This window comes from Protomyctophum bolini (genome assembly GCF_963924005.1).
Source record: "Protomyctophum bolini genome assembly, chromosome: 23".
NCBI classification, from domain to species: domain Eukaryota; kingdom Metazoa; phylum Chordata; class Actinopteri; order Myctophiformes; family Myctophidae; genus Protomyctophum; species Protomyctophum bolini.
In genome coordinates this window covers 15,998,243-16,012,872 of record NC_137884.1, presented here as the reverse complement: position 1 = coordinate 16,012,872, position 14,630 = coordinate 15,998,243, and the positions used below count along the sequence as shown (strand labels likewise).

The 14,630-nt window shown below is 43.7% G+C and overlaps 1 protein-coding gene across 1 annotated transcript in view; it reads right to left on the bottom strand.

Moving 5' to 3' along the window:
* Positions 1-11,077: 11,077 nt before the first annotated feature.
* The window catches only part of cUnh12orf56 (chromosome Un C12orf56 homolog), a 21,867-nt gene continuing 18,314 nt past the window's right edge, over positions 11,078-14,630 (bottom strand). The window contains exons 10-15 of the mRNA XM_080757803.1: positions 14,625-14,630; positions 14,076-14,154; positions 13,617-13,670; positions 13,380-13,457; positions 12,461-12,642; positions 11,078-11,349 (exon numbers count right to left, since the gene is read on the bottom strand). The exon at positions 14,625-14,630 is cut by the window's right edge and continues 84 nt beyond it. Coding sequence (XP_080613929.1) covers positions 11,238-11,349; positions 12,461-12,642; positions 13,380-13,457; positions 13,617-13,670; positions 14,076-14,154; positions 14,625-14,630 — 511 coding nt within the window. The 3' untranslated portion in view covers positions 11,078-11,237. The remainder of the gene's footprint in view (positions 11,350-12,460; positions 12,643-13,379; positions 13,458-13,616; positions 13,671-14,075; positions 14,155-14,624) is intronic.

The following is a 14,630-nucleotide window of genomic DNA, read 5'->3' as shown; positions in this document are numbered from 1 at the left end:
GGTGGTCCATGGTCTAATGCAATTGCCTTTAAGAGATCCATTATCCATTTAACATTATGCCCAGTGATTTACACTATGGCCCATGGCCATGGAAGAGCGACACACGTTGCTGCCTTGAAATATAGCCCATTTATATTTGATACAGAGGCCGGGTTGTTTTGTGTCCAGTAGCTCCAACACAGCCTCACTTGTCTAGTCAACTTCTTTGACTAGACAATTAAACACAATAAGCACAAGGAATTGACACGGCTTATTATAGTAAAATTCCAATCACAGAGATTTGTGGAGAATTAAGACAGAATGAGACCTCTGAGCTGTGAATGTTGTGCAACATGACTCAAGCCGAGGCAGCTCCAACTCACATTATGTGTGGTTTGAAGAGGCACTTTCCATTGTCCTAAACCTGTGTGCAAATAGGGAAAGCGCATCAACACGCCTACAGACACACCTCCACCCGCAAATATAGGAGTCGGCAAAATGAATAGGGGGTTGTGTGGCCACAAGATAACGTTTACACATAGTGGAAGCTCCTAAATGTGTAATTCACGGAAAATGTTTATTACTTGAGGATAAAGCATGGCATAAGATGGAGCCCCCGGTGCGTTTGTTGGCATACCCACTGCCCAGCCAGGCTGGAGTAAGTGCCCCCCACTCCGCCTCACCCTCCCACCCCCTCAATGCACATGCTTGACGTGTGAAAGTGGACAAATTATTCAGTATAAGAGCTTCCATAAAAAGTTGTCTCTAAAGTTTCATGTGTTCATAAACAGATGTTTGCGTCTAATGGAGCAAAACTGCTGAACGTGCTGATTATAGCTCAGAAAAAATAACACCCCCATTCACTCTCTGTGTGTGTGGTGTGTGTGTGTGTGTGTGTGTGTGTGTGTGTGTGTGTGTGTGTGTGCATATCGTCTGTTTGTCGGTGTCCAAAACTGTTACTTTTCAGGATTAAAATTTTCAAATTCAAAAGTAGTAGATCTACAAGCTCAAAACACGTTGCTTGTGGATCTGCTACTTTTGTGTGGTAGGGGCATTTATAGAAAAACACAAAAAGTTTGAATATGGAGATAAGAGGTTTCTGCCCGACAGCGACGACGTATACAGTGTGTGTGAGTGAGTGAGTGAGTGAGTGAGTGAGTGTTCATACAACATCTGCATGTGTAGTAATTAATTAAGCGCAGAGTTCCCCAATGGAACTCGTGGCCAGACATGAAAGAGAATTCCCTTGAATCAGGAAGTGGGTTCCTGATCGACCAACTTTTGTTGTGACAACATATGGCAATAAAAACACATGAAACACAGTGCAGTAATGTTTTCCACAGCTGTGTGTCGCATACAAAATGCTGTCACGCACGTGCACACATATCTGCATTCATGTACACGCACACACACACACCTACTACTACTACTACTACTCATTGGGTGCCATTACATGTGGTAGTTGCGAGTGAGAGTAAGCCTCTGTAAGCCATTTTCGGTATTTCACATTCAACACTCATGCTCGTCCACATCATCATTCACACATCTGTTGTTGTCAAACTTCACAAACTGCAAACTGTGGCGAAGCAGAGATGGCTGCAGGCCAATAAGCCAGTGGTGGGAGCGTGATTATTTTTGGTTACGCTGTCGGGAAAAGCATGGATGGTGAGACTGAGTGCATTGGACGCCCGCTGCGAGCCAAGAGAATACCAGGCTACAGGAAAATCCCCATCATCCACTAACGAGTTTAGCGATGGCCACACTCGTCTGTTCGTCTGTCTCTCCATTTTCTAATTCATCTATTTTCACCCCCGTTACTGCCGACCCCTTCTTTTGGTATTGGGGAGGGTGTAAGACCAGGGCTTCCCACACCTTTTGGCAGGATACCTTTGTGCGTGTGTTTAGGCCCAAACCAATTGGCAGAGAGTCTACAGTTTGGGAGCCAGGAGGGACGTTTGGCGCGTTGTACCGGCTGTTTTAGGGAACATTTAGACAACTTCCCTGTTTTAGCTGATCTGAGTGAGCCGGTGTCACTTTGCACCATTGGAGTCAATGGAGGGAGCGGATAAGGGGAGAGAAAATGTTGGTAGAAGACCAAGCATGCTGTGGTATTCTGGATCATTTAGAAGGGCTTAAGAGCACATGTATGCTGGGAGGCCAGTAAGGAGGGAGTGACAGTAGTCAAGTTTTGATATTACCTGGATAAGGAGCTGGGCTGACTCCTGGGTGAGGAAGGGTCTGCCCCTTCGAATGTTATGTGTAAACCTATAGGATAGAGTGACCGACCACTGCAATGTGTGTCTTGAATGAGAGCCGACTGTCCACGACAACCAACCTGGTCTCACCCAAACACGGTGAAATAGCACGGATTGGCAATTCCATACATACATGCGTAGAAAACCCCCAAATCTGTACATATTACACTGAAATCCGCACCCTTGGACTGGGACACAGGGTCGCCTTCTCTACTGAACTTATGCCACGAGACACACCACCGAGCGAGCGAGTTGTCAAGCGTTGCGAAGTTCGGTAGAGCCAACTCAGCCCCGTCCGAGTTGTAACCCAAAAAACATTTAAAAATAGTTCAAATAGCCGATCTACAAGCTCACAATGTGTTGATGTAGATCAGCTAGTTGAACAATTTTTTTAAAATGTTTTTCAAGATGGTAAAACATAGCAAAGAAGTTTAGGGATAAAGGGTAAGGCGCATCCAAGATAGGGCCACAAGCCACCACGTAATGTAGTTGTCTATGGAAATACAGTAGTTACATCCTGAATAAATCAGGACTTACCTGGAAGAGGAGAAGTTCGGTCTTATCTGGGATCAGCTGGAGGTGGCGAGAAGACATCCACTCAGCCAGACATGCGGTGATGCACTCTGATCTGGGATCAGCTGGAGGTGGTAAGAAGACATCCACTCAGCCAGACATGCGGTGATGCACTCTGATCTGGGATCAGCTGGAGGTGGTGAGAAGACATCCAATCAGCCAGACATGCGGTGATGCACTCTGATCTGGGATCAGCTGGAGGTGGTGAGAAGACATCCACTCAGCCAGACATGCAGTGATGCACTCTTCCACCTGAGTTGGAGAAGGAGAGAAGACAGTTCTCAGCCTGACATTGATCGGATAGCATAAGCATGTGATATGAGACTTCCTCTGAAAGTTAAAACACCGCTTTTCACCCGATAGTGAGGAGTTTCACATTAAGGATGTTTCCTTTGTGTGTGTTCAGAGTTCACAGTTTTCAGTTTGTGAAGTTTGACAACAACAGAATGTGTGGATGATGATACATGTAGAAATACAGAAAGCGGCTTCCTGTGGCGAGAGGACGACTCACTCTCAAAAGGGGGGGGGGGGGGGGTATCTCCTCTGTGTACGTGCATGCGTGCCGTGCATGCATGCCGTGCATGCGTGCGTGCGTGTAGGATTTGTGACAGTGAAGAGAGAGGGGACATGTGGAGTGATTGTGGATGATCAAGGTCTTGAAAGCTAGCAGAAAGTGTTGGGCGGGACTCGCAGGAGGATCCTCCCGGTGGGGGCTACTCATTTGGCAGTTGAGTCAGTGGGATACAACAGCAGTGATAATATACGAGTGTGGGGAAGGAATAATTGGCATAACAACTAAATTGGGGAGAAAACCGGGAAATATAGCAAAAGAATAATAAATAAAAGTCAGGCTCTCCCTCTCTCTCCCTCTCCCTAGCTGACTCGTTTAGTTATTTCCCCTTGTTTTGCCCTACACATCATAAACCTCCACACATACACAAGTGTCAGTTGCAACCCCACACCTCGGCCACCGCACACTGACAACTGAATTCACAGTTCACAGTCACACCCTATAAAGTTTATTTCTTATACTTTACTAATTAGAATGTTTATTCAAGTAATGCTTACCGTGTGGGTGGACCTCACTTACTGTAAAAAGGATCTGTGTCCACAAAGAATGCCTTTTGAGCTGCAGGAGAGCTTTGGATGTCTATAGCGCTCACACTGGATATCATGTCCTTAGTGCTCACACACTGCGCTGCCAACTCAAAAGGCCTTCTACAGTATGTGGACACGGATCCTTGAACTTTTTTAGTTGGTCTTATACCAGCCTGTTAACCTTTATTTTGTTTTTAACTGAATTAAATGCAAACTGAGAGCTTACAGAACTCTGACAGCAACATACTGACAAAAATGACACGGCAACAACAGGGAAAAGATAAAGACCAAATATTCAGTTTTATAGCCTACTATTACACATCATGACAGATTCAGCAAGGTTCCATGTGTACGCTCTCAGAGTTACAGGCCTGTAAGGGTCCATTTGGTTCAACTTGTACACTCTCAGAGTTACAGACCTATGTCTATTTGGAAACGGAGGGTCCCTGGACCGTACATTGAGAACCACTGGACCGGCTGGTATTAAGCCGCTCCAATTCTGGTGTAGGTTAAGATGTAAAACACAATGTAACTAGAGAATAAATGTCACCTTCCAACCGCTATACGGTTTCTCCCCTTTTGTTCCGTCATACATATGCATGGCCTGCCCCGTCCCTACTAACCTAATAATAATCCCACTTACAGTCAGCCCATGTTGTGATGGCCAAAGATGGTAATACTCAGTTGCAAGGGCAATATTTTCATAACAAAGACATAGTCACACTGCCAGCCAGGCCAGTCAGGCTGTAGCGCTCTGCTTATCTGGGGCAGTTGGAGCAAATTCAAGGTTACATTGTGGGAGATGGCCTCTGCTGCCAACAAATGCATGATCCAAAAAAACCCTGGGCGGAAGGTGAGATCATGCACCCTTGACGACGGGCTGGCACAGTACGGACTCTAGTTTATCATGTCTAGACAACAATAACCAAGAATCTCTCTTTGATGAAATTACTGTCAGCGTGCACAAGACAAATGTTCATACAAAGAAAGCGGAAATAGCAGCTCACACGCAGTGTTGATTGAGCTTGTAGATCAACTATATTAATTAACATCATTTTATTTTTCAGATAGGGTAAGTGGTTTTCTTTGTTAATATGTTAACACTCTACAGCAATGATTACTTAAAATAACAGACATAACTCTATACTTAAACATGTCAAATGGCTCTATATTTTGATCGTTAAATATTACTCATATTCACAAAATTGGACATTTTGTTTATGAAGCCTAAAAGCCAAACAGAAATGTAATTTGTATTCATAATTATGTTACAGACAGACATCTCTTATAGGCGTCTAGACTCCCACAGAGCCAAGCTGTAAAAACATGTAATTTCAGTCAGGTGGAAACCATGTCCAAAACTGTTACAGCCTAAAAGACTACAGATATGGAGGGATATCGCTTCCGGGTAAGGCAGATGTGGCTCTTCTTTGCTTATGTCGTGCATTTCACTGGCACTAGCCTCACGATCCTGCCTATGGTAACGGCATGGAATCGGATTTACAAAAACACACAAGAAGTTAGAATATGGAGATAAGAGGTTTCTGCCCAACAGCAACAATGTGCACGTGTTTCTGTCCACACAGCGTGTTTCTGCTTTGTTTTGTGGATTCTCATACAGTATGCGTTTGATGTAACACTTCAATAGACCCGAACACACACACACACACACACACACACACACACACACACACACACACACACACACACACACACAGAATGTGTCATCTCTTTGGAGAGGAAGTCTATTGGTATGCAATCCACTGAAGCCACAGTAAATCAACTCCATATTCACAGCCGCAGGAGACTCCCGCCCGCTTCAGGAACAACGTCTCCCACAAACAATGTGTCATTCAACACAAATCAAATGCTCAGAGGTCACTGTCACTTCGATATTCAGTTAATCATTGATTTGATTTTGCTAAAATAAGCTTTATTGTCACATCACCGACTTGCAGGTGTAAAAGATCTCTCCCTTAGGGATAGGGTGATAATTTCAGTGATCTGAGAGAGACTCAGAGCAGAGCCACTGCTCCTTCACTTGAAAAGGAGCCGGCTAAGGTGGTTCAGGCATCTAGTGCGGATTCCTCCTGAGCCAGTGGTGTGTTCGACCGTAGAACGCATCATACGTTGTATGACGTTAAGAAAAGAATTAGAAGGAGCGCATGCCCTCGACAAACCTTCAAAGGGGCGTCTCTGATACGCAGGAGCAGGGGCTAAGGGCAGCAAGAAAGTGGACTTCAATAGACTTTTTTGTGGTAATGGTGCCTGGCGTCTGATGTGAACTTGTGAAGGAATGTGTAGCTATTGTCTTTCTTCAGGTGATAATGAATCATCCACACACCAAGTCTCGTCTGTGAGATCGCGGCTGCGTGCTATTGGAAATGTTGTCTACCCAAAATGTAAATTCTAGCTATGCTACTGGTGTCAGTGCTGCCCATGCAGCATTTCTGAGGAATTATGTCACCTCCCTCGATCTCCCTGCACTAATCGGTGTCGACTGACACAAACTGACCTCCGGCTGGGAGCTAGGGCACATTCCCACATGTGAATGTACTGTGTGTGTCTCTCTCTCTCATGTATGTAGAGTCTATCTCTCTCTTAAACATGTGAATGTACCGTCTATCTCTCTCTCTTAAACATGTGAATGTACCGTCTATCTCTCTCTCTTAAACATGTGAATGTACCGTCTATCTCTCTCAAACATGTGAATGTACCGTCTATCTCTCTCTCTCTCAAACATGTGATTTCCGGGCCTTTTCTTCATAGAAGTGTATATTTGTACATCTGATGAATTGAAAATGGAGGAGGACCCTTATGTAAACATGTCTTTGTACTTTTTCTGGATATCCATGAGGAGCAGTTTTTTGCATTGACCTGTACTTCGTTTGAAATGTACCTATTCTGCATACTGTCAAATAAAATGTTTAATCATTCTTTCTCTCTCTCTTATGTGAAATAGGCACATGAGATCTATCTCTCCCCCTCTTAAACTAACATGGTAAAGAGTACCCCACACACACAGGATATACATTTACTCTCTGTATTTCTCACTCGTGCACGCACACACAGGCATACGACACATGTCCTGTATTTACCCTCCCTCACTGTCTCGCACGCACGCACGTGCAGCTGTTTCAGGGGGGTTGTCGTGGGTAAAATGCCAGCACTGTGGGAAAGAACAGCCCAATCATTCCTCACCTCCACCTCATGTCTGACTGAGAGCCCAGTCAAGCTTGTATATCGGCTATTTTTGAGGGGCGCTAGCCCCTCCTGTCTTCAGCTATTAGTCTAGATTTTTGTCTTACATAAATATTAAATTCAGATTGACAATGAATGTAGAAATGTATACCATATGTAGACGAGCAAATCGTCTATTTATGTCCTACACAAATATAAAATTCCCATCGACAATGAATGGATGATGTACGATGATAAGAGCGCCCCTCACTTCACACAGGTGTGATCTTTGGCATAGGTTTGGTGTAGAAGGGAAAAAAGAGCAGACAGAGTACATATTGAAGGTTAATAAGTATTAAGTAGTGACGGTTCAAGTGGTTAAATGTCTGAAAATAAATCTGTTATGATATGATCTGATTGCCTATGCTGTGTACTTGTACGTGAATACACAATGTACTTGGATATGTATTGTATATTGCCTGTAAGCATACTTTCTAGTTAGCTACTGGAGACATCTCAGAGAGCAAGGTCAACTTGCTGCAGCTAGCCGATTGTTATGTCTCAGACGTGATTGTTAGTCATGTCATTAGGACATTTGGATCCAACAGCTATATATGTCCTGTGTGTATAATAAATCTTGTGAACCTTTTAGCGTGATACTGTCTCGTGTCCCGTTATTTTGTTCTCCCGGGCCCGTCGACCGCCGCCATACCAAAGGAATAATTCAACGGGATTGTCACACACCACCCATGCCTACACACACACTACCGGTCTGCCAGAACCAGACGAGGGTCCAGTAATTACAACAAAATCCAACATATAGCCTACTGATCTATGAAATCTATGAAAAGGCTTAAGTTATACAATATGTAGTGGGGGGGGTGTACCTCCTTCATCTTTCTCTCTCAGCTAAGCTGGGACCTTAAGGCTGAAAAACGCACAATTTCATAACCGAGTGGAGAAACATGCATGCATAAATCTGCTTCCGTACAGGTGAACTGTCAGCAGTGTGTGTGTGTGTGTGTGTGTGTGTGTGTGTGTGTGTGTGTGTGTGTGTGTGTGTGTGGAAAGGAACATGAATGAATGTCTGGCATGACCGTTGCTGATGTACTTGGAACCCCACTCCCACAAAATATACATCATATAGATTATATAATATATAGAAATATGGTTTGTAAGTTGTTGCTAAATGACTCAATAACATTGCCAGTGTTGTCTCTAGAGTCGAGTCTAGATCATGTAGCCTGCCCTATACTGTATAAATTGTGAAACACTGTCATCTACTGTCCAACCTAGAGAAATACAGGAGCAATGAAATTATCGAGGTTAGCTTGACTTAAACGTAGTACATTTCTGTATGTTGTGACGAGTCTGACATTGTGCGGGATAAAACTACTATACTACTAATAATATTAATACAAAATCTCCTCGTGTAGGCTACCGTGTGATTATGATAAATTATTCATCAATCTGTCCCACATAAAATGAATGAATGAATATACCCTACCTTTTGTTCTGATGCTGTGTGTTGAACATCCATCTCTCAGGTCATCTGGGAAAGGCCTGCTTTCTAGTTTATGTCCCTATAAACGTCAGAGAAGAGAAGCAGCAGCATTCAGTGTTTATGCTCCACAAATTCTGAACAAACAAACTCATGGAACAATTAAACTCCTATATCACCAACAAAAAGTACGTTCCGTGTTTATGCTCCAGCCTCCAGAATAGCTCCACATACCTGGAACAAACTCGATCCCACCACCGTCTGCTTCCCTGCAAATTAATTGTTGCTTAATTGCCCCTGCAGCATACATAAACTGTAAACAGAGTAGATTTGTGTATACTATAGTCAATAATGCCACCCGAAACAGTTGCAGTCGACACCTCTTGCTTCGTAAACAATGAACGAAACATGGCTTTGGCCCATATAGGCTTTGGCGAAGTTTGGCCAGACTCGGCGTGGATCACTGACGCTTCCTGCACAGGTGATTTCATCAGAGCCATAGATTAAGACATAGTTACGACATTGAGGGGCAGAAGTAAGAGCCATGAAGTGAACTGTCGTAACTCTGTCTTACTCTATGGCTCTGGTGTGCACCCTACGTGTGCACCACTTAACATGGTCACTAGATGGCGACCTAAGGCCACAAATAATAATAAAAATCACACCCGTGAAATGAGGGGCTCTCTTATCATCATACATACATTTAATCATAATGTATGATTAAATGCGTCCTCACGTTTGTCTTTTGTCGATGTTTGTGTTGACGTATTGTCTGTGTTATTGTAGCAGAGTGGCTCTGCAGCCTCAGCCTGATGGCCTCTCCCCCGGTCCATATAAACGCGGCAAAACGCCCCTCAATAATAATAATAATAATAATCTAAATCTAGTGTCCACCACTTGCCTGCACAGATTGACGATTCCTGAAGCTACGGCAGGTGCATGCTGTCTATGGTGTACGGTATTGTATTAGATTTCAGATTTGAATTAAAGCGATAGCCCCTTGAGCTGCAGCATCTCATTTTCAAGGGGGACCCATAAAAACATGAACAACATGTATAGAAACATACAGTACACAGAGGCAGATATAATATACAGATAGATAGCTTACTCACCCTCTTCCACCCACCCCACCAGCCAGCCACCATCAGTTGTTAAAACAACAGAGGAAAGAAGGGGACAGTGCAAATACATCAGTGTATAATGTCAAAACTGGTACTTGTCAGACAAGTTGAATCCAGATGCATTGATCCATGCATGCATTCCCATAACGCTGCAACAGTGATCATGGGCTGTAGGGATTAGGATGGGATAGGGATGTAGGTGATAGAGCTATCAGGGTACAACACATCATTATTCATTGGTTCAGAGTTCTGATTTGGATGGTAGTGTATAGGCTTTAAGTCTCACTGTCACCCCACAACAAACCAAAATGGAACCCCCAGCCACCTCTCTTCCTAGTTCCTACAAGGTATATTAAAAAGAAGTTAAGGACACACCAACGTCATTTCCACTATCATTCCAGACGGCAGATTCGTTGCACCATGGGAGCCAAACTGCACCCGGAAGTTCGGTGGAATGCATTGGAGTCAATGAGAGCCCATGCAGTGACCAGCTCCTGAACAAACACTTCTGAATGACTGAGACCTTTGTAAAGTAATCGCTACATGTGCTGCTTTTTCCCCACATGTAGTAATGAACCATGACAACAGAAAATGAATGGCTAGATTCATCAAAATAATACTATATGTAAAAGATCTGAACACTGTATTTAGTATTTATATTTACACCACACCACGTTTATTTATGGTTTATTCAGTTCAGAACAATGACAGAAAAGGGTTCATAATCCAGTTTTATACAACATTAAATCACTCCGGTGAAGGCACACACTCACTGCTTAGGCAACAGGGGTTAGCAACCACTGTTGCAGCACTCGCAAGAGGGCACCACGCAAGCTACAGACCGTGCAAATGAGCAATACCCCAGAGTCTCCCGAGAGGAGGGGAGGAAGAGAGACTCGATAGGACAGATTCAACGACAACAACTATGACAGTGACACAGACGCAGAGAAAGCTCCCTTAACTCAAATAGTGTGGACAAGGACGGACACAAGCACACCGCACAGATGAACAGTCTGGTGAGACGTAGGAGGAAACTAGGCAGGAGGCAAACCATAGTCACACCTCCCAGTGCCTGATGTCCCCCAAGAACACACAAGGCAGAGAGAGCTTCCTACTAGTTCTGGCAGGGGAGAAAGGACAGTGCACACACAGCCTGTTGACCGGGTGTGGCTCGCCCTCCCGGTGCTGGTTGCGCCTTGGTTGTTGGCTGCGTGCGGGGTGCCCCTCCGTGGGCTTGTTTATAGCTGGAAGCCTGGAGGAGAGGAGCAGTGACATGGCCAATCACTGCTGACCCGCCAACTGGAGAGTGTAGTGGTTGAGGGTTGAAACACTCTAAGAAGGTTGGAGACCACCTGATGACCTCTCCTCCAGGCCAAGGCATCCATTAGAAAAGGATTATATTCGCATCTTTGATGTATTTACAAACTACACATCATTATATGATAATTAGTGTTATAATGAAGAAACAACAAAACATTCAGCATCATTTGCAACGGCTGAAAATGCATCTAGTGATGCGCGTGCGTGCGGTCATGTCTGCAGTATGAGTGCTTGGAGCTGGGTGACTAATCTGGCAGCTGGTTGGCTGATGGGGTAGTGATGTAACAACCTCTCCTTGAGATACGCCCCCTTCACGTAGTACCTGAAAAACATCAAGAAGATGAGGAAAACTTTATTGTCCGTTAAATTGAACATCAAATGGAAAATTGCCTTTGGGAGTCAATGGTTCTCAACCTCACAAAAACATGTATGGACCCCCATCTGAGAAGATGTTGTGCCAAGGACCCGCATACAAGATTTGTGTAGAGATCTGGAATGTGTGTAACATAGGCTATTCCAGATATTTTTCATAACTTTTTACAAAATAGCAGATCTACAAGCTCACAATGTGATGTGAGCTTGTAGATCTGCACGTGTCCTGAAGGACCCCCGCGGGTCCCTGGACCAGAGATTGAGAACCACTGCTATAAATAATAATTTCTGATTAAACGGAAAGACTTTAATTAAACAAGAATTCTGAAAGTAATCATGGCTATATAGAGCAGGGCGGCTCCACAAAAGCGTTTTGTTCTCCAGTTGAATTAACCAATTAAATATGTATTCATCATTATTTATCATCAGATAAAATCAATATAATAACAAATATTACTGTTGTTCTACTTGCATAATAAAATTTACGTTAAGGAATCAGACATTAACCATTAACCTGTTTTGGGCGCCGGGAACCCCTTTTGGTGTTTTAAACATTATGTTATAATTTAGCTATTGAAAAATAGCCACCGAGTGGCGCGCTACGAGCTTGTATTCTGCTATTTTTGAAAAAAATCGTGAAAATGTGGCGCTACCTAAGGCTGATTCTACAACTGCTCTCTAAATCAGTAGCTCTGAAACTTTGTCGTGCCTAGGACCCCGAAAATGATATGTATTTGACCCGTGTTGCTATAGCTTAAATGATATGTATTTGACACGTGTTGCTATATACAGCTTATAATGATATGTATTTGACCCGTGTTGCTATATGTACTGTATATAGCTTAAATGATATGTATTTGACCCGTGTTGCTATATGTATATAGCTTGCCTTAAATGATATGTATTTGACCCGTGTTGCTATATGTATATAGCTTAAATGATATGTATTTGACCTGTGTTGCTATATGTATATACAGTAGCTTAAATCTAAAGCTTTCCCGGTTTTCATGGGTGTTAAGAGGAAAACGTTAAGGAACCGAAGCCACACAAAAGAGAGAAACCTGAACTCCTCTCTGAAGTGGTTCTGCAGGTGCCGCTCCAGCGGCCCGCTGTGCTGAAGACAGGCCACCAGGACCCGACAGCGCTGGAACAGCAGCACGGCCTGGACTGGACCCAGGAGCCCCTGGTCACTGTCTGACCACACCCTGACCACCTGCTGAGCCTGGTGGTCCAGGAAACTACACTGTGGAGAGAGAGAGGGGGGTTCAAGGTTAAAGGTCACAGCTGCATACGAATAACATACACGTTCACATAAGAAAAGGAAAAACACCATGAAACACCCAACATACAAAACAGAGATATTGAGGGAGAGAGGGGGGGAGAGAGAGAGACACAGAGAGAGAGACAGAGACAGAGACAGAGAGAGACAGACAATGAGAAATCAGTGAGAGTAATACATAAAAACATTACAGTGGTCCTGAAACATTTTCATGTCAAGGACCCCCATATAGTTGTATGTATTGTATTTGTCCATGGACCTCCATTTGAAAATACCGTACGTCAATATTTGTGAACATTTCCAAAACAATACCCAAAACATAAAATGGCGCTTAAATTCAATACAAAAGTCAAACAAAAATCTGTTTAATATTTAGTCCCATGACATATCAGATATGAAATTGATGAGAACAGATACTACAAAAGGAGAATTTCAATTCATTCCATTATCTTTGTATGGTTGCTCCTCACTTATGCTCATTATAAGGCACCATTTCTGTCTCATTGGTGGGACATTTTCTGGACAGTTCAGAAACCTGCCTACCAGTGACATCATCGATAGGGAATGCAAGCTACTAGAAACTACAGCCTTTCTCTTCCTGGAAAGTCAGCATGCTGAAATAGAAGCCAATGTTCTAGGCATAAAAAAGGGGGGGAGGGTGGATGGACGGACGCACAGACAGACAGACAGACAGGTGTTACCAGGTGTGGATGAGGTTGTAGAACTCTGAGGATCCAACCCACAGTCAGGAAGTTCTCCACAGAGGAACATCTACTGGCCTGATACACACACACACACACACACACACACACACACACACACACACACACACACACACACACAGGTTGTATTATCACATCACAGGTTTACGGGTATAAATAAGTGGGTGAAGTCCATCATTAGTTGTTTTCAGTGAGTGAGTGACGTGCGTTGCGTACCTCCTGTCCTAAAAGCACCAACTCAAATAACAGAGAACAGGCAGCATCCTGGTACTGCAGAGAGAGAGAGAGAGAGACAAACTACATTACAATAAATACTGGATAACAGTTTATATTAATTAATTCGATATGTCACAATAGGCAACATTCACACGGTTAAGGTTTAACTTAAGTCGTTAATGATCACTTCATAATCAAATCTAAATACCCACATATTTTCTCTTGCTTTCAGCTCTGTTTGAGGATGCCCCCTGGATTATGTTCCCTCTGTCTAGTCAACTCCATGTATTCACAATCACACAGATTCTTACTGATGTTATTGTGCTTCTTACTGTGATTTGCTTGTTTTTAAATGTGCTATATGAATAAAGATGACTTGACTTGAGGATGTCTCACCTCAGAGTGGACAGACAGACAGACAGACAGACAGACAGACAGACAGACAGACAGACGTCTCACCTCAGAGGTCAGAGCAGAGTTGTGGCAGCAGTGAGGATCACACACCAATGCTAGCAGCAGTCTGCTGGTCAGACCACCTCTGTGTACAGAGAACATGCTTCAGTTATGGCTCGTACACACTGCCCGATATTTGCTCCGATTATGCTGTCGGGGAGCATTTTTGGCGCTCGCCGACAAAACCCCCGATCTGACGCAAGATCGGGCTTTGATCGCCGAGGTTTTGCTCGCTGTGTGTGAAAGGCTCTGCGAGAAGATATAGCGCCGATAAAAGCGCTCGCCGACGCCTTCCCGACCAATATGGCAGCCAAGTCTATATGGACTTTTAATGACGTACCACTTTGTTTTCTTTACAAACAGCACCCCAAAAGACAGGGCCCCATGCAAGTCTATGGACTTTATGTCTGTTTAAATTAGTGAGGCGCTCGGCACTTCACATGCTGTGATTGTTGCCAATGCATGGCTTTTGAAGATTACGTCATGGCAGCCAAATATATGGGATATTTTTTTGTTTAGAGCACCTGTGACAGACAGACAGAGAGACAGACAGACCTCTTG